Raw genomic sequence first — 19,853 nt, forward strand, 5'->3', positions numbered from 1 at the left:
CTTTCTTCGGATAACTGACTGAATATCGTACATGTTTTCCTTTGATTGCAAGAGGCAATCATGGACTGTACTACAAATATCCAGAAGCCTCACAGACCCTTCTAATAGGTCATCAACCCACTTGTCACTGCATTTTAATGCCAAGGATTGTTGGGTAGTTGGCAACAGAAGCAACCTATCAGCATAGTCATGCAGACCCTGCAAGCCAATTAGTTTGTGACATATAGAAGATGATGACAAAGAGGTAGTGGTGGTGGCTTCAGAATCCTTCAATCTCTGCAAATGCTCCTGGAATTGTGATAGAAGTGGGTGAGGTGCAGAGGGTAAACTGTTGCACCGAATGTGCTGAGAGTTCTTTGTGTTTGTTTCCATTTGCTCTTGTCAAACAGGACAATAGAGGGTTATAGGAGTAGAAAATGATATACACAATTTATTCTTAAGTCTTAGTGGTTGGCATTTGTTACATATATAGCAAATGAATTGAAGGAGACAAGCAGCTTTTTTTTATTATTATTATTATATGTCATAAAATGTGTAAGCAATTATATCATCTTGATTTGAATTTCAAATATTCCATGGTATTGTTTATTCAGTGCTTCCTACTCACCAGGCTTCCCAACTCACCTTTAAAATTTTTAACTTGGGAATCATGTGGGTCTTTGAAAAATAGCATCTTTGCAGGTTAGTGATATAAAAAATTCAAACTTTGTGGAGCATGCATTGTAATGGAAGCTTTTGTCTGGAGGTGGAGGATCTGTTTCTATTCTTAAAAGCATTTAGTCTAAAACTTGTCTGTTCAATTAAGGGCAAGATGAATCTTCAACTTCAGAAATGAAACATGAAATGAAAGGGTGCTAACACCATACAGTATCTGATGAATAGTAAATTGCTTGGAAGGGAAATATGCAATACTATGAGGTAAGTATGCAACATTCACATTAAACTTTATTCCGTTTACTAAGTGGAGATGATTATTTATTCCTTAGGGCCTTTCTCTTTTGGCCAAGTCATATACACTCTTGAAGACCAGAAAACACGTAGCATATATTTTTGCTAAGTTGCTTCTCTCTGATTTGTGGTCAGTTGTTGACTTGCCTTTGCAATTGCACGGTAGCTGTTTGAAGAAATGGGTGGACTTATGAAGCAATCAGCATCAAAGAAACGTCCAGTAGTTGGAGCCTCTTGTCTCCATAGAGCATTCAAGGATAAAATAAATAAATCAACATAAGATGCAGAAAAATAAAGAGCACCTGAAACAAGCTTGCATTCCTCAACATCCTCTACTAACCAATCTACCAAAACACCCCTCATATCAGCATTAGTTAAAGAGGAAAATGAGGTACAGTTTCAGTTTTACATGCTCTCCGAGAAATTTTTGGGTTTTGTTGAAGGATCATTGTCAACAGATGGAGTTGTGTCTAGTTCAAATACAAATAGCTTTTAAATTAAGGGTTTTATATATATCATGTTGTAGGAAACTTACAATGTCATGTTACTCTCACAAAAAGTGATGGCCCCACCTTGTTTTATTTTTTCTTCTTTCTTTTTAAGTGGGACCCACATCAAATGTATTAGATTAACATGACACTACAAGTTTCCTACAACATGACATATATAAAACCCTTAAATTAAATACTTAAATTGGTCCTCCATAGACATATGGGATATCAAGTTGGTCTTCCAAATTTTGGACTTCAATTTGGTATTCGTAGTGTAAAATAAGCATAAATTTAGAGACCAAATTGATGTCCAAATATACATTAAAGGACTAAATTGGTGTTCACTTTAAACAGAAAAGAAACAAATTAATGTTTCAAAATATTTGTAGTATCAACTTGATATCTTGCATATCTTTTAGAGAATGAACTTGAGTATTTAGTCTTGTTTTTAATTTACCCTCTTTCATTCCACAATTTTATACCGGGATTGTGAAAAAGAATATGCAAATTGAGAGATGAGATGTTGTGGGAACATAGTAAAGATTAAGGAGAAAGATGATAAAGTGACTATAATTTGATCCTCAGATAATATATTATCAGTAACAGAACAAGATTTAATTACATTTTTGTATAACTGTAAGACACTCGTGAGAAAAATTGGATTTGGGTGTTCACAGTTATCATATCATATGGTTTTCCTCTGACTAGTGGTTGAAGAGGTTGAGAAGGGAAACTCTGGTTCTAATTAGTTGCCTTGATAGGCGTTCAACTTCAACTTCTAGATGCTGAAGGAAAATCTCCAAATTTTGCATATGGCTTTGAAAATTGTCAATTGATGAAGGCTTGTGATTGATGAGAGACTGCAAATCTCCATCCAACTTCTCAAATCCATTTGTGTCTGACCCTTCAGAGTCACATTCCACTTTATTAGGCTGCATCAACTTGGAGATTACTGACCACCTGCTTTGCTTTGGTTGTCCCTTTGGGCCAGTGATAAACAACAACAAATATTCAAATGAGCTCACAGTGACTACTTCTACTTCTTTTAAGATGCTAAACATGGACAAAGTCTCTTTTTCTTTTTTTGAGGAAGGAACAATGAGCTCGTTCTTCATTCCTTTCAAATTTCCTAAGGCCATTCGAATTGCCTTTTTCATCTTCTTCCTAGATGCTAAGTATTTTCCACTTTCAATTGTGAATGCAGTTTCAGCAACTTTCCTCCTGCGAATAACTGACTCAAGTTCTTGCATGCTTTCCTTTGATTGCAATAGGCAATCTTTAGCTGTACTACAGATATCCAAGTGCTTCAGAGACCCTTCTAGTAATTCATCGATCCGTGTGTCACTGCATTCTTGTGCTAAGGATTTTTTATTCACTGGCAACTGGAGCAGCTTATCAATGCAGCCATGCAAATCTTGCAATCCATTGAGTTTTTGGCTTATTGAAGATGATGACAAAGAAGAGGTGGCTTGAGAATCCTTCAATCTATTCAAATGATCCTCAAATTGTGGTACAAGGGGGTGAGGTGCAGTGGGCAAGCTGTTGCTGCGAAGATGCAGTGAACTCTTTGTGTTTGTTTCTATGGCTGCCATCTTCTCTTTTATGTAAACTAAGTAATAGGAGGTGATATTTATAAGTTCTAAATTCGGGAGACAATAAGAATATTTTTCTTATTTGGAAATGTCATAAAGTTGGCATGCAAAGTATGTCATGATTTGATTCTTGAAGCTGCCACAGCATTGTTTTCTCCATGTTTCCCACTCACCAAACTACACAACTCATCCCTGAAAAGTTGACTTGGGAATCGCATGAATGCATATGCCATAGAGGGGTCTTTGACAGTATGAAGATATGAAACACAAACTCTGTACTCCAAGAAGGGATGCCATGGGACTGTGCATCATAATTAAATCTTCTGTCTGTAGGATGAGGAGCTATGTCTATTTATAATACCAATTATTGTTGGAATTTGCCTGCCTGCACATATGGGTCAATAGTAAGAGGAATCCTTTTCCATCTTCTATCTTCTGATGTCAGTGGCAGGCCATACAGGATGGCCATGTTCATGCATGGTTCTCAATTTTCTTTATCAATTAAACTATGGAATCTTTAAGAACACGCACGTATACCAAGAAAAACGTGGTGAATGTAAGAAGTTTGAGAAGGATAAGTGATCAAATGCTGAAGTGTTTAAATAAGTATACAAGAACCCAAAAGTTGAAAAAAAAAATTCAAGGAATGCAACAGCCTATCAACTAAGACGATGAATACAAATTATCAGATCGCATAACAAACTATATTCATAGTTTGATTATATTCTCTCAGTGCTGTGTGTGCTTTTATAAAGCCCTAATAACCAATGGTATACTTAGTATTGCTTAGTTGCTTATAGAAGTTTGATCAGCGGGTGAAAAGGACATTAATGAAATTACAGTGTGTCTTGAAAAGGGATTTGTATTAATAAGGAACATGCAATGCCATGAGGTAAGGTGATGAAGTAATTCACCCCATCTAAAAGAAAAATAATACAAATATACCCCATAAGTATAATGAGAAAAATAAAATTATAAAAGAGCAGGAAAAATTGAAAATGTAAGTCGCAATCACATCTGTTTATCTAATGCAACTAAGAAAATAGATATATTTGGAGCACCCTTTTTTTAGCCCAATCTTTATCAGAGTATGAATCAAGCTTGCAAAATGATTAAAACTTCGAAATCAGAATTGTATTTATTATATATTCATATCTTCATGAACTTTTATCATCAAAATAACAGGTGCATTATCAACAACTGTATACAAGAGGCTATATATTGCAAAATTCTGATGCCCCTAGATCGTTCAACTAGTGATTGAGGATGTTGAGCAGGGAAACTCTGATTTTAATTAAACGCCTAAACAGTGACTCAAGTCCTTCTTCAAGGTCTTGAATGCATGATCCCAATCTTGCCAACTTATTTCGCAAGTCATCGATGTCATTTGACTTGCTTGCCATGTTCAAAGCAAAGAACTGCAAAGCAGCGTCCACTTTTGCAAACTCATTCTCATCAACTCCTAGTGAGTAGGATACCCTTTTGCTGTGCATTAGCTTTGAAACCAAAGACCAGGTGCTTCGTTTTGATTGTGTTGACCCACAAATGAAATTCAACAATGACTCAAATATGGATAAAGTGATGACTTCAACCTCTTTTAACAAGTTAACCGAGGCCACAGTTTGATAGTCTTTGTTGGTAATAAAGAGGTTGCAATTATTTGCATGACCCTTCAAATTTTCCAATGCCTTGAAAATGGCCTTTCTCACCACTTTCCTTGAGGACAAGAATTTTTTAACCTCTAACGTGAGCTCCACTTCCTCTCCCCTTCTTCTTCTTATAATTGATTGTAGTTCACGGGTGCACTCTTTTGTGTGCAGTAGTGCATCTTTTGTTGCTGTGCATGTATCTAGGAGCTTTAGAGACCCATCCAAGAGCTCATCTACCCATTGCTCTTGGTGTTCCTGGACAAGTGCCTCTTGTGTTTGAGGTAATTGAATCAATTTTTCAACAGTGTTATGCAAATCCTGAAGGGCACTTAGTTTGTGGCTGAGCAATGAAGAAGAGGAGGTGGCATCAGAAGCCCCCCCTAATCTGGCTAAGTGTTCATTGCATTGTAGAATGACAGGGTGTGGCTTAGAAGGCAAACTATTAGAACGAGCATGGTTATGAGTTTTGTGGTTCAATGGAGATACTTCCATTTTTTCTAAACAAGAAAGGAAAAGGGTGTTGAGGTTGAATATGTGCAATTGAGTTGCCAATTTGTTATCCTTCCTTGCTATTGATGACATTATATATTGGATAGGAACGGTAGGAACCTCATCTTAACAAATACAATTATTTGCTATTTGATGTAGCCATTATCAAAGATCTGTTATGTAATGTTTCTCCATCATATCTCTACAACTCATACACCCTTTTTTTTATTATTAGTTCTTACTCTTCTAATAATTCTGTAATCATGTTTGGCCAATATTATACATTGCACGAGGGACATTGACTTTAAACTGTCGCTACTGACATGATTATATCTTGTCTTTTGTGAAGAATTATTTCATTAAAGACATGTAGATAGAAGCAAGCACAGGCTAGTTTAACTAGAGCTCCACCGCACTAGGCATACATACGCCTCTGGCTTATTAATTTGAGGTCCCGCCAATGATTATACATCATTCTAGCACAAAATGAAACTACTAAACATAAAATACACAGATAAGATGAAAAAAATGCAAGTTCCTTCTCTTCTGCTTTTGCTATAATCAGTAACTATTGCTTTCTTCCTTAGTTTTATGTATTGATTTAAATCAAAATAACATTTTTTTTTTTCAGTTTTTATGTCCCTCTCTGCTCACAAGGAGAAAAAAAAACTCCAAACATAAATTAGGGACCATGTACATATATAATGTAGAAAGATAGCATACGGAAAGTGCTTACTGATTTTATTGTCCTCATAACAAGAAGACAAGCATCACATCGTTCATTGAATTCAGCAAGTGAAATTTGAGCCCATCATGACTTAAATTAAGGGCAATAATATATTTTGATCATTGTTCAACAACCAACCTGATCAGTTTCGATATTGATCCAAAACACCATGTGGGTTCAATACTTGAACTAGGTGTCTACATTATGAACTTCAAAGTACTTCACTTCAAATTTCACTAGCTGAATGCAATGAACGATGCAATGCTTATCTTGTATGAAGACAATAAAATCAATAAGCACTTCCCGTATGATTTCTACATTATAGGAAGACAGCACACCAAAATCCATAATACAACATCGACGTCGGTGACTTTGTATGCTTTCTGTTGATTGTATCAGAAACCTCTTTGGCGGTACAACATACATACAGATGTTCAATTGAGTTTCCAGCTTATTGATGACGAGGAAATATGCAAATAATAGCATTCCAAAGCTAGACATTTTGACAATAGTGTGCAAACAGAATAAGCTACTGAATGTAAGGATGTGCAAAATAATCAAGAAAAACTGAACTGAACCATGAACCAAACTGCATTTAAAATAATCAGTTTTTGAAAATCAGTTCATGAACCGAACCAGTTCATGAATCAAACTAGATTTTAAAACCAGTTCAAAAATCGAACCAAACCGTTTTTTATTATTTTCTTTCTTAATCTTTTTTGTAATTTTTTTTCTTTTCAGAAGGTCGACCCGAACTGGTTTTGAATCAAACTGTTCCGTTTTCAACCAAACAGAACTATTTTCGAACCGAACCGATTTTGAAATAAACCGAACTGTTTTCGAACCGAACCGTTTAAACCAATTCGATTCGATTTTTCAAAAAATTAAGTTCATTCAACTCATGCACATCCCTAACTGAAAATGTTTATGCCTTTATGATCTGTTTTCTTCTTTCTTTTTCTTTTTCTTTTTTTTCGGATTATCATACTTGCAAAATTGACACGTGACTTTTTTATTATTTCTTTCAGAAAAAAATTGAAATCAAGAAAGTAAATACAAAAATAATATTTTTGCAATTACCAATAAAAACTTATGCACCAACAACCAAAACAAAATAAAAGAATCACCCTTAGCTGTTTTTAAAATATGGTGTATGTCGCTGGTTTTTTTTATCATTATGCCCTTAACTACATAAAAAATATCACTTTGCCCTTGTATCAAAATATTTCACTTATATGCTCCTGTTTGACTGTTGCAATATACTCAAGCACCCATATACTCGAGTATAACAGCGAATACTCGAATATATAGGTCTGTACTTTAGTAAATATTCAACGTTTGGGTTTTTTTTAACATTTACTCGAGTATATGTGTCTACTGTACTCGTATATATTGCGACCAAATTTTCTTCAACGCATCGTTTTCAAAAAATTATGTGAAATAAAAAAAATCGGATTTGGACATCCGAGTTAAAAGTTATGGACTTCCAAAGTTTTACTCTAAAATTTTTAAAATTTTGTAATGTCAATAGATTTTGTGATATCCACAAAGCTCCTTCTCAGATTACCCGAGTCAAGTCTAATATTATAAGTATATAACTATAGAAACTTATTTGATCCAAAAAACCTCGTTAAAAAATATTTAACCATAAAATTTTGAAAAGTGATATTTTTTTTAATCAAACAAGTTTTGTGGACACCACAAAAATCTATTTGCATTACAAAATTTTAAAATAAAACTTCAAAAGTCAATAACTTTTTACTCGGGAATTTTTCAATGCGTAGCTCTCAAAAAGTTATGTGGAATAAAAAAAATCTAATTCAAACTCCTGAGTCAAAAAATATGGTTTTCCAAAATTTTATAGTTACATTTTTTTCCACAATTTTTTGGATCAAACAAGTTTCTATAGCCATATACTCAACTTGATGGGTATCACAAAACTTATTGGCATTACAAAATGGAAAATACATTTGTCATGTTACATGACAAATGAATAGTTGTTAAATGCAACAACAATCTGATTTGGTACCAATAGATATGCAGGTTTCTTTCTTTTCTGCCAATTTATGGGATTGGATAGAACTAAACATGTCACAGATTAGTTTTTTCATGGATAATATCCCTTGGTGTACATGGTTTGCTACGGCTTGCTGGCTTGCATGGAAGTGGAGGAATGAAAGGAGTCATGACAATCCAAATCAGGTTCATGATTATCAATACAAGATTCAGTCAGTGATAGCCAAGGTGAGAGATATACAAGATGCTTTTCATAAGGTTAATTTAGCTCAAAATAACCTGTCCCATTCGGATACTTTGATTTGTTGGAAGGCTCCTGGAAGCAATTGGGTAAAGATTAATACGGATGGAGCGGTTAAGGGTAATCAAAGATTAGCAGCTTGTGGTGGTGTTATTAGAAATGATACTGGTCAATGGTTAAAAGGATTTGCTTATAGAATTGGTAGTTGTGATACTCTTACTGCAGAATTCTAGGGTATTTTAAAGGGTTTGCAACTAGCTTGGGAAGGTGGATGGAGAAATGTTATTGTAGAAAGTGACTCTAAATCAGCTATTGCTCTGCTCACTAGTGATGGTGATGCAGTCCGCGAGAATCATCTGATTTCTCGATTACGGACATGGATTCAAAAGGATTGGAGAGTTCATCTGGTTCATACTTTCAGAGAAGGAAACTGTTGTGCGGATTGGCTGGCAAATTTTCCTTTTATGAATGTTAATTCTGATGATTTTTGTGTTTTTAACTCCCCTCCCCTTGGAATTGCTCTGCTGTTTGATGCAGATTTAGCTTCTATTTGTAGAACTCGTCGTATTTCAGTTATTTATTTTGTGCTGTGGTGTGTTTTACCCAGCTTACCAAAAAAAAAAATGAATAGTTGTTATGTTAAGAAAAAAGATAAGATAAATTCATTAAATAATGTGTCCTCTCACTTTTTTAATATTATATAATTTATCATTTTCTTAACATAACAACTATTCATTTGTCATGACATGACAAATGCATTTCCCTTACAAAATATTGAAAATTTTAGAATAAAACTTCAAAAAACCATAACTTTTGACTCGGATATCCAAATCAGATGCTTTTTTTTTATTATATACTCGAGTATATTGCGTGGAACAACAAATACCCACATATTTGGGTTCTATATGTTAAAAAAAAAAACCAAATATTAAATATTTACTCAAATACAAACCCATATACTTCAATATTTACTGTTATACTCGAGCATATGGATATATACTAAAGTATTATTGCGTACAGTCAATGTTCAAACAAAAGCAGATAGGTGAAATATTTTGATACAAGTGCAAAATTATATTTTTTTTTATTTAATTACAGGCACAATGATCAAAAAGCCATATGTAGTTATTTAAAATTTTCGCATCTCAAGAATCAAGATACTTTAGCCGAGAATAATGTCATTAAGACAATCGAATGCTTGTTAATGCGTAGGCCGTTTCATTGGCTGGGATATATTAAGTATTATTTAACTTTATTTCACAATTCATAAGTATCCCAGACTACAGACCAAAATGAGAAATCCACAAAAAATTCCATTAAGTATCATAATGCAACAAATTGGCAATCCAAACTCATGACAATTCTTGCCCCCCCTCAATACCTTTCGTTTCTTTCGTCATTCAACATCATTAATGACACTACTAGGAGTTAATGACAATTGACAAGGACATTTAGTTCACACGGGAAGATTAATCAAGTTTCCAAACTATTGTGTTTTTACCACTGTTCGCCAAAAAAATATTCAAATAAACAAATTATCTGAATTCGTGTAATAACGGCTCATACCCAGCCTCGCCAAATCATAATTAACAAAACACTAGGCGTGTAACCATCAGAACTTGGTTGCCAAAAAGTCTGGCATTCAAAAAAGAATCGCCACCACATTAGCAATTCAACTAAGAGAAAAAAAAGTCAGAGAATAAGAAGAGTGCCAGAATACCAAAAACGATAAAACATGGAAGGAAGCCAAATAAAATACCAAGTATACAAAAAAACTGACGCAAGCTGGCATGAGGTGCATCTCAAAATAAAAAAAGGACAATACTTCACTAATCCTAACAAATCTCCATAAGCTAGCTATGATCAGAGTACTACACCTAGGTGTTTGTTGCCCTGGTGTAAATCTGCTGGCTTGAATGGGAAGACACCATCCTGATTGAACCTTTAGCCATCAAATCTCTTATAGCCTTCCTTGCAAGTGATCCATTAATCTGTAAAGCACATGCAAAATAATGATATTTAATTTATTTGTTTATTTTTGGGATAGAGCATAACTTGAATAGTGCTCCTGCATTGACAATCGTATTGTTCAAGTGCATAAATGTGCAAGCATGAGTGTGCATCGCAAAAGGGAGGCTTTAATTGCAGAGTAAAAGAGTGCATAACAGGAATGTTAAGACAGACTGCCAAGCTTAGACACAATTACAAATGTTGACCTTAGAATGACACCTTTCATAAGCACAGACATAGAACACGAATGTATCTGTTGCAAAATCAGTACGCATTTTTAAGCTACTTAAAATGCACATAAAACATCTATAGTATTGTAGAAGCCTGAATGTAAGAGCAGTAGCACAGACACAAAGCAAAGTGAAAATAAGAAATCTTAATTCACAACCATAAGTAGATGTCCATATCTAAAATGAAGCCAGATCTAAAATCCTAACCAGATACACACACAGTACTTTTTATCCTAAAGTTTTACCATGTTAAGTGTATTTACTGTTTAGTGAATCCTATACTCATAAACCAACAACATTAGTGGACAATTAACAGGGAAAAACATAGTTAGCAAATCTAAAATCCAAATCAGATCCTCGAAATGCAGGGTGCATTTAGGAGGTGAAGTGTGGAGTTGACAACCATTGATGGAAAAATCAACAGTTCAGATTTTAATAAAATACAAGAATTTGAATGACAAGTCAAGGATGAGAGAGAATCTACTCTTGATTTTCTCATAGGCAGTTAGTCGGTTCCCACTTGCACTTAAAAACATCCAAATCCATGAAGAGGCCATCGCAGATCCAAGAAAACTATCCAAAACACTAGCCACTTAAACAACATAACAGAAAAATTATGTGCACAAACCCATATACACAATATAGGCTGTCAAAAGTTTAAGTCCAAAGAAGCTTTCCAAGATTAGTCTTGGAAAATGATGCAAAAGAACAGGAAGACTCAGACATAAACAGGAAATGCAGTTTGAGTAATACTAGGCTTAAATCTTATAATATGACTTTAGATAAAACACACAAAATCTATGACCGTTCAAATAATGCAGTGAGCCCACATTGGCTCACATCATAAGAGAGAACACGAATCAACACAACAAAACATAAGATTTCTCATCAATATGAATAGTCTACAACACAACTAACGAAAAAGGCAGTAACAGAAGAGGTACCCTCAAACGATCAGAGAGAATGGAAGGAGTGATGAGTTTATATTTGGGTGCTTCAGTGAGGAGCTTGTCATAGGTTCCCTGATCAAACAGCACCATGTTATTCACCTTCTCCTTCTGCTTTCCCTTGCTCCACTTCTGTTAAAACAAAAAATTGACTATAACATCACACAACCATCTCTCATATTTCAATTAATCACCAAAAAAAAATATAAAAGAACAGCACAAACCAAGGATTACCCTAAGGCCAAATGATCATTAGTTTTAGAAAAACAAATTAAACTTTAACGAGAAAAACGAACCTTCTTCTTCTGCTTGCCACCGCCAGATTTGGCGGGCTTGGAGGAAGGTGGAGGAGCCTTTTCCTTCTTTGGAGCCTGCAAGCAATTACCCACAAATTCATTTAGAGAGATTAGGATTGAGGAGGTAAAAAAGAAAAGAAAAAATTAGGAGATGCATGCAGAAATTCGCACCATGACTTCACTTGTGATGAGAGAAAGATAAGGGTTTCAGGCAGAGGCGCAAGTATATCAACAGAGGCGATTGGAAACCCTAGAGTCTTTTACTAGAGACATGTGACATCGGCTTTAAGCTACTACGTCGTTTTGCCTGGCTTTCCTATCTAGTCAAGCTCCAGTCTAGGCCCAACTGAAAAGTCCATATACAATAATAACTATAAAGCCCAACGAGACCGGGGGAATCCACATCTTCCTCCAAACAGCGGGTTTTAGGTAAATAACATTATTTAATTAATATATATAAAGCCCATGGTCATATTAAAAATAAGGGCAAGTTATTCTTTTATTAATGTAAAAATAAAAAAATATTAAACCAAATTTTGATCAATTGATTTGCATACAATTAATGGCTTACATATTTAATAAATTAGAATCGTTAGATATAAATAGAATCAACAATCAAAATTATGAATATAACTTACTTCGATCCTCACTCTTAAAAATATTTGTTAAAAAATATTTTTCTACTGTAGTTGATTTGACAACGACGAATAGGTAATACCTAACAAGCACCGACACGTGATTTGAAAAAAAATTATGTGGTTCAACATTTGAGGACACGCGGTCAACTCTCCGACACGTTTCAACACGTTTTTTCGACACGCAGTCAATTTTCTCTTACGCGTGGTCAACGCTCCGACACGTTTTTTTTTATTTTATTTTATTTTATTAACTAAATATAAAAAAAATTATAAATTAATCTTTTGTTGTTCTGAAATTTGACATGAAAAATTAACAAAATACAAAAAATTATTTTTATTTATATTTATGTTATGAAATTTAAATATTTGATTGATTATATGACTTATTATGAACTCTTATATGTATTAAATATAAATTATATTATATATATTAAAAAAAATTATTTAATATTAAAACATGTTCCAACGTGTCGAAATATGACATTTTTTAGAATTAACGTGTCGGCGTGTCATGTCGTGTTGCATCTCGTGTCCCGTGTCAGGGTCGGTGCATCATAGGGTAATACATCTTCGCATATGATATAATTGTGGAAAAACTCACTTTTTCTTGAGGTTTTTTTTTAGATTTTCAAGGTTTTTTATAGGGAAAAGTATTTTTATTGCCGCACGAGATAAAGTTATTTACGATGTCATTTTGGAATTTAAGAATAAAATACAAGGAATTTGGAAAAAATTATTTTCCTCTTATAACAAATTTTACTTAAACACCCTCAATTATATTTTCCAAATCCCAAAGTGATGTAGTTTCAAAATTACAAAAGATAATTTTATCCCATGTTGCAAAAGAAACATTAATATCCTTTTTATATAGCTAATAACAAAGTTGACTCTAGCCAACTAAAGACTAAAAACCTGTTTGACACATCATTTTTTAAACTAAAAGCAATTTTTAAGTTACAGTTAAAAAAAAGTTTTAAAAAAAATTAAAAACAAAGTTGTTTTTAAAATTTTGAAGGGAGGGAAATGAAATAATTTGTTAAGGTAAATAATAAAATTTATAAATAAAAATTTAGAATAAGAGTATAATTGAAAAATAAATATAAGAATTCAAAAAGCTAACATATATAAAAAAAAACTCCTCTTAGGAGCTTTTAGTTTTTAATTTTTTTTTTCAAAAACAAAAACTCTTTTATGATAAGAGTTTTTAGATATTATATTTGATTAAGCTTCTTCTTATAAAGAAAATAGAAGTTGAAAATAAAAAATCTCAATCAACTACTAAATTTAAAATAATAATAATAATAATGGTCGTAATGATGTCACGGTGTCCATTTTGTTGAACTCACAATAATTAGTTATACACAACACAAGTCATAGCCAAAGTCCAAAAGCTCTTTATTACAAAAAAAAAAAAAAAAAAAGTCCAAAAGCTCTGAACCAATACCATTCGTTATTGTCAGGTTCATTTCATCTCTGGCTTCAATTGGGGGATCAGTTTGGTAGCTACAAGCAGCAAAACAGACAAGATAGTGCTCCTCGTTGTTTTAAGTGCTCATCAGTGCGAAGGACCTGAAGTTCAATAATACAGAACCTTGGAACCATATCCAGATGAAAAGTAAAAAATATCGCAAGAAGCAAAGAACAATTGATTGGAACAACAATGTCATGTCAATTTCTACATGAAGTTTTATGGCATTGATTCTTGCACACGCCTACTTGATTATATAGGAATAATCTCATTTCATGACAAGTCTCTAGATTAGGATTTGTTTCCCTCGAGGCAAATAATGCGTGAGATGTATTAGTGATTTAACAAGGTAGATATATACATCTAACCCAAGTCACTCCGAGTGATATGATCTCAATTAAGGGAAAAATATTTTTAGTATTACGATTGTACTGAATACTCGGATATAATATCAAATATGAAAAAAAATAATATATTTATATTAATTTTATTTTTATAGCTATTTTCTTTCACATATTTTTTTTTCTTTTTAAGGAGAGTGAACATGTAAAATGACGCACCTTAATAATAATAATAATAATAATAATAATAGTAAAAGATAATTTTGGGTGGAAAAAATTCTTCACTGATAAATGAGAGTTAGCCATAATCATTTCTATCCTTATTTATAGGTCCCACTAGATATCATATAAGTCAAGCATTCTTTTCTAATGCATGAGATGTGTGTTAGAAAAGTGAATTCAATGTGATGAAATATCATTTATGTCATTTAAAAATATAGAAATATGAGCCCAGCTGACCCAATAAACTATATTTGTATGGCCTGTTCAAAACAACAATATAATAAGAATAGTGCAAAAATAACGTGAACATATAATTCATATATAGTGAAGTATTTTATTTGAACAATATTTTTCCTGCACGCCATGTTCCGTCCGAAGGCAAAAGTTGCATCCTCTTCCATTATTGATTGGACTATTGGGGGCAGAAGGGGGACCAGGAACCGTTGGAAAGTTGAACTGAAGGCTTTTTAGTGTTGAGGGAATATAAAATAAAAATAAAAATAAAAAAGGCAAATTAAAGCAAGAGTGCTCATTTAATAAGGAAGGTTGACATTTCTTAACAAGTAAGAAATAAGTTGCAAATTTGACAGGGGTAACTGGTTTCTATGTTTAATAATGTTTAGGGCACACATTGGCCCATAACATGTATATTAAGAGAATCACAATATAGATGTGTAGAAGTTTAATTAAGATTAGTTATAACTGGAATGATAAAAATAATGCAAATGTAAGTTAATATATGCGTAAGTCTGTGTGACTAATTATATTCTTCTATAATAACTGTCTTTACCTTAAGCTGCTTATATAGTTCCTCATTATGTTCAGTCACTAGTCATTAGCATCTTAATTATGCATAACAGACAAAATAAAAGGTTTAATTGCTATAAGATATCATATATATATATATATATATATATATATATATATATATATATATATATATATATATGTATGGGTTTTTGTTTTATCCTTTAACATAACATAACAAACTTTCCTACACTCACAACATTTTGTGGGGACCACACTTTTTAAAAAAAAAAATAAATAAAAAATTAAGGCACGCAAAATGAATCTCTATAACATTACACAATCATTTTTCCTACAACATAACTCTTATAAAACCCTATATATATATATATATATATATATATATATATATATATATATAGATTAAATTCTAATATACCACAATTTTTGTTATATGTATAAGTAGGGGTGAAAGTGGACTGGGCTGGGCCAAACTTTGCTCCGAAAAGCCCAAGCCTACATAAAAAAATTTCAATTTGGCCTGACCCAAGCCTAGTACGAGTCTAACTGTTAGCCTGTCTTGGCCCGTTTATAAAAAAACAAATGGCCTGACCCAGCCCGTTAGCCTGTTAATTTTTAATTTCCAAGTAGAACCATGAATCAACTTTACACAATACTCAAATCATGTTGCTAAACCAAAAATTATAATTTCAACGTCCAGATATAATCATGAATCACAACGAAACTCATACAATCTACATTTAAGTCACTTTCAAAAGCAAAATGCTCAAACTAAATAACATATATTTCATCATATACAACAAACAAATCCATACTATGTAAATTAAAAGGGTCAGGATCATTTTACACTAGTGTAAGTTACACTCCAATCTTGTCCGTTGATCCCACTTATATATAAGGGCTCTAATTTTTTAGTAATGTGAGCCATTGGGTACAAGTGGATTACTTGTCAAGATTGGGTGTAAGACTTCTAACTCTTACACCGGTGTAAGAATATCTTGCCACAAATTAAAATAACTACATGAATCCAACAAACACATCATAATGCTTATAGTAAGTATAATATCTCCCAAAAATCTTTTAATATATTCATATACATAATCTAATATGCTGAAATGTTGATTTTTCCTACACAAGAAATAAAGTCAAATTTCTATTAAAATATAATCAAATATAATTAAGTTATAAATAATCGCAATTGATTAAATTTATATCTTTTTTTTTCTTTAAAGCATACTTATTCTATTTTATTTTATTTGAAATAAATAGTACAATGAAGGCCGGCCTGTAGGCTTATAGGCCAAGCCTTGTGAAAGTGAGCCTACGACTTTTTTTTATTAAACAGGCTTTTTCAAAGCCCAAGTCTGGCCTGTTTTACGAAATATACTAGGTCAGGTCTGGCCTAACATAGGCCGAGCCGTAGGCCCCTATAGGCCGGCCCGACCCAGTTTCACCCCTATGTATAAGCATAAAGATGTAGTGCATAAATAGGCATTAAAAAGCGTATAGCCTTTTAAAAATTTATTTGGTTTTGCAGGATTATAGCATTTAGTTTGAGAAAATATTCGTTTACAAATTTTTTTTACAAATTTTTACAAATTACACTACACTATGTACTCCCGGAAGTACATAGTGTAACCTAGTGTATTTTTAGAAGTACATATTGTAATTTGTAAACAAAAAATTTGTAAATATAACTCTTCTCATCTAATTTATATAAAAGATCTTAAAAGCATAAAAAAATATCATACAGTATGTTGCAGAATTTAAATTTACACAATTTTCTTATATGTTTTATAATTTCAATAATTGAATTATTTCATAATATTAAAGTTACACACTTTTTTTATAATTTACACACTTTTCTTATATGTTTTATAATATTAAAAAAAAAAAAAACACACACTCGCGCTCACACACTATTACCGGCAAAGAATGCCGTGACAATGATGTTACACACTTACACTGATATGGATCCTTTTTCATAGACGTTGTTTGGATTTGAGATAAGCATCCACATCCACTAACCGCATGCATGACTTTAACGATTGAGGGGACAAGCATAGGAATATCTTTTACTTAAAAATGTACTATACTACTATATCAATATAAATTTATTATATTATACTATTTTTTTAAGAAATAAAAGTTTCAAGTTTAAAGAAAAAAAAAACTCATAAAATATGTATAGTCAATAACTAAAAATTAAGTATTCACATATAGATTAAAAAAATTATAATTAGAATTTAGATTCAATAATCAGTAATGGATTTAGGAGAGTTTTGCCAGGGTCATAAAGCCTATGATGGTATAAAACTTATGTTTATATAAGTGGGTTATAATTTTTTTAATAGTCAGATGTACTGACTTTTTTTACCATATATGCTTTATTATATAATTAAACATTAAAATATTATTTTATTTTTGTGTTTTGTATTTAATAAAAGAAAATTATCAAAAAATTTGCTGTGTGGTACTAAAAAACACTTGCCAAAATCTTTAAGGGTAGCTCCGTTGACAACTAAGCTTTCAAGGATTTACTTGGGTCAGGGTTCAAATCCTGTCTCAAACAAATTCTTAGAAAAATTTTGGGGGCTAGAAGACGTGTCTCTCTCTTCAAAAGGGAATTAGTCTCATCCTTCTTTCGATAGCAAAGCTCAATGCACCCGCTGTTTCAATGAGGGGCTAGCCTTCGAACCGTAATCCGTGAACAAAGTGACCGAAAAAGATTAAACGAGATATTATAAAATAAAAAAAAAATAAAAAAAACACTTGCCAATAGCCGTTTTAAGTGGGGATTCAAGGATGGAACAATGCTATTTAATATGAAACAAATTTTTAGAAAATGTTATTCTTTCTTGATGGTTGATACTACGTGTCAAAACCGTGGTCTGTCACATAGCAAAAGGAGGAGAAATTTGGTAAACACCAAACCAGGAAACAAAAAAAGTAGATGAACGGAATATTGAGAAAATTTTATTTTATTTATTTATTTTTATTTTTTAAAAAAAGAATCAGATTCCAGTCTATAAATGAGAGCAGAAGCAGCCATTGTGGAAAGGCCAAGAAGAGTAACACGAGTTGCTACCAAAGCCACACTCTGTTCTCTCTCTTCACTCACTCTGTTTCTCTCTCACTTTCTTTAACTCTGTTTCGATGCTTGGAAGTGTAGAAACCGCTGCAGTGTTGGTTATACCTGCAGTTTCTCTATTCTCTGCTTTCAGATACACTGTCTCTGTTTCTACTCTCGAAAAGCTTCCATTCCCCTTCGAGTGAGAAACATAACTTTTTTTTTTCTTCTCTAACAACCAAAAAAAAAAAAAAACTTGGTTATACCCTTTGAGAAATGGACTCATTCAGTTTCAACAACCTTCAAGCAGAGAAAGCTAACGCCATGCTTAAATACCGCAAGCTTCGAAGGATTGCAAGCTTGTTGCGTCTCGTTGAGGTGTGTGTTGTTTTGGTTTTGATTTCAAGGGTTTCTCTGCAGCTACCAGTTGCAGTGAGGAACTCAAGCGAGTACTTCAGGGACTTATCAATCTTCATGAATAGCCCTCGCTTTATTTTTCTCATTGGAAACGTCATAATCATCACACTCTTCGCTCAGTTCTCAGCTCAGGGTTCTAGAACAAAAGCTCCAGAACCTAATCTTTATGAGGAGTTCCTCCATAACAGCACAAAGAATCAGGGGATTCAAGAGTATCCAGAAAAGCAGAAAACAGGAACAGACGATGGAATTGAGAATAGAAGAATCAATGGAGACATGGTGGTGAAATACCCAGAAAATCATAGAATATGCTCAAATCAGAAAACTGTTGCAGGCAAAACCAAGGTGAAGGATTACAGAAGGTGTGAGACAGAGATTTTAAGGCGCGTGGAGAGTGAGAAACCACGTGGTGTGCTGCGCAGGTGTGAGACAGAGAAAAGAAGGAAAAGCATTGAATCTGTTCCTCAGGAAGAAGTGTCAAAGATTTCATACCCTGAGGATAACATGAGCAACGAGGAATTTCGTCTCACTGTTGAGGCTTTCATTGCAAGGCAACAGAGGATCCGAAGAGAAGAAGATTACTCTTTTGTTTAAAAAAAAAATGTATATAAAAAAAAGAGAGTTGATTATATTTACAAATTTTGTTTACAAATTCTTACAAACTACACTATATACTACGGTATGTAATACTCGTAATATATAGCGTAGTTTATAAGAGTTTGTAATAAAAAGTTTATAAATATAACTAAGAAAAACATGTAAATAAAGTGCCACAAAAAATTGTATCAGTAGGTTCTGAATCGTGTTGATATTATAAGAGTGCAAGTTGGGTACTGTATCAAATAACTAAGTTTGCGTTTGTCAATTCAGTGTCATATCATGAAGGGTATTCTGATTCTTTATAATTTTACACATTACAGTGGCATGCAGCTAAGGGAACTTCCCAGAGGCAGAGCATATGCTATTCTCTGGTTTGGACTAATAATGAGACAATTCAAGTTTTTGAGAAAAAAATTTTATTTATTTATTTTAAACTATTGATGCCAAAGTTGCCAAAAAAAAAACACGGGGAACAAAAAAGCTACATAGCAAAAAAGCATTCCCACTATGAACTTACAGTCTCTTCTGGAAAAGTGGAGAAGCATTCCATCCTTGTCATGAAGCTAAAATCTTATTTCCACAATTTTGTTGTCCTGATACAAAAAATTAATTGAACAAAAATCATACTAACTGAATAAAATTATTGTTAATTAAGAATTATATTTTTATATGTTTTTTATTGAACAGATAAGG

The 19,853-nt window shown here is 32.9% G+C and overlaps 4 protein-coding genes across 4 annotated transcripts; 1 reads left to right on the forward strand and 3 right to left on the reverse strand.

Annotated features, from left to right (window-relative positions):
- Nucleotides 1-2,143: 2,143 nt before the first annotated feature.
- On the reverse strand, nt 2,144-2,596 carry LOC133297311 (uncharacterized). Its single transcript, XM_061496426.1, has one exon. It carries the CDS (start codon nt 2,594-2,596, stop codon nt 2,144-2,146), a length of 453 nt encoding a protein of 150 aa, XP_061352410.1.
- Nucleotides 2,597-4,284: 1,688 nt separating this feature from the next.
- Nucleotides 4,285-5,172, reverse strand: LOC133297301 (uncharacterized). Its single transcript, XM_061496417.1, has one exon. The coding sequence runs from the start codon at nt 5,170-5,172 to the stop codon at nt 4,285-4,287; it is 888 nt and encodes a 295-aa protein (XP_061352401.1).
- A 4,695-nt stretch (nt 5,173-9,867) lies between these two features.
- LOC133297895 (small ribosomal subunit protein eS25y) lies at nt 9,868-11,917 on the reverse strand. Its single transcript, XM_061497127.1, has 4 exons — nt 11,808-11,917; nt 11,637-11,711; nt 11,338-11,472; nt 9,868-10,144 (listed from the first exon to the last, which is right to left on the reverse strand). Exons 1-4 carry the CDS (start codon nt 11,808-11,810, stop codon nt 10,031-10,033), a joined length of 327 nt encoding a protein of 108 aa, XP_061353111.1. The 5' UTR covers nt 11,811-11,917; the 3' UTR covers nt 9,868-10,030.
- A 6,227-nt stretch (nt 11,918-18,144) lies between these two features.
- On the forward strand, nt 18,145-19,540 carry LOC133298467 (uncharacterized). Its single transcript, XM_061497758.1, has one exon. The coding sequence runs from the start codon at nt 18,420-18,422 to the stop codon at nt 19,152-19,154; it is 735 nt and encodes a 244-aa protein (XP_061353742.1). The 5' UTR covers nt 18,145-18,419; the 3' UTR covers nt 19,155-19,540.
- The last annotated feature ends 313 nt before the right edge of the window (nt 19,541-19,853 follow it).

The sequence above is a fragment of the Gastrolobium bilobum genome, unplaced genomic scaffold, assembly GCF_033153095.1.
Source record: "Gastrolobium bilobum isolate Gb01-03AN ecotype WA unplaced genomic scaffold, APGP_CSIRO_Gbil_v1 utg3870, whole genome shotgun sequence".
NCBI lineage: Eukaryota > Viridiplantae > Streptophyta > Magnoliopsida > Fabales > Fabaceae > Gastrolobium > Gastrolobium bilobum.

What these genes read in the sequence shown, in the direction of transcription:
- LOC133297311 (XM_061496426.1), bottom strand. Translation starts at nt 2,596, where the DNA reads ATGAAAAAGGCAATTCGAATGGCCTTAGGAAATTTGAAAGGAATGAAG.
- LOC133297301 (XM_061496417.1), bottom strand. Translation starts at nt 5,172, where the DNA reads ATGGAAGTATCTCCATTGAACCACAAAACTCATAACCATGCTCGTTCT.
- LOC133297895 (XM_061497127.1), bottom strand. An exon ending in GTGGCAAGCAGAAGAAGAAG is followed by an intron (nt 11,473 to 11,636) that starts GTTCGTTTTTCT and finishes TTGTTTTAACAG; the next exon opens with AAGTGGAGCAAGGGAAAGCA. An exon ending in TTCTCTCTGATCGTTTGAGG is followed by an intron (nt 10,145 to 11,337) that starts GTACCTCTTCTG and finishes TGTGCTTTACAG; the next exon opens with ATTAATGGATCACTTGCAAG.
- LOC133298467 (XM_061497758.1), top strand. Translation starts at nt 18,420, where the DNA reads ATGGACTCATTCAGTTTCAACAACCTTCAAGCAGAGAAAGCTAACGCC.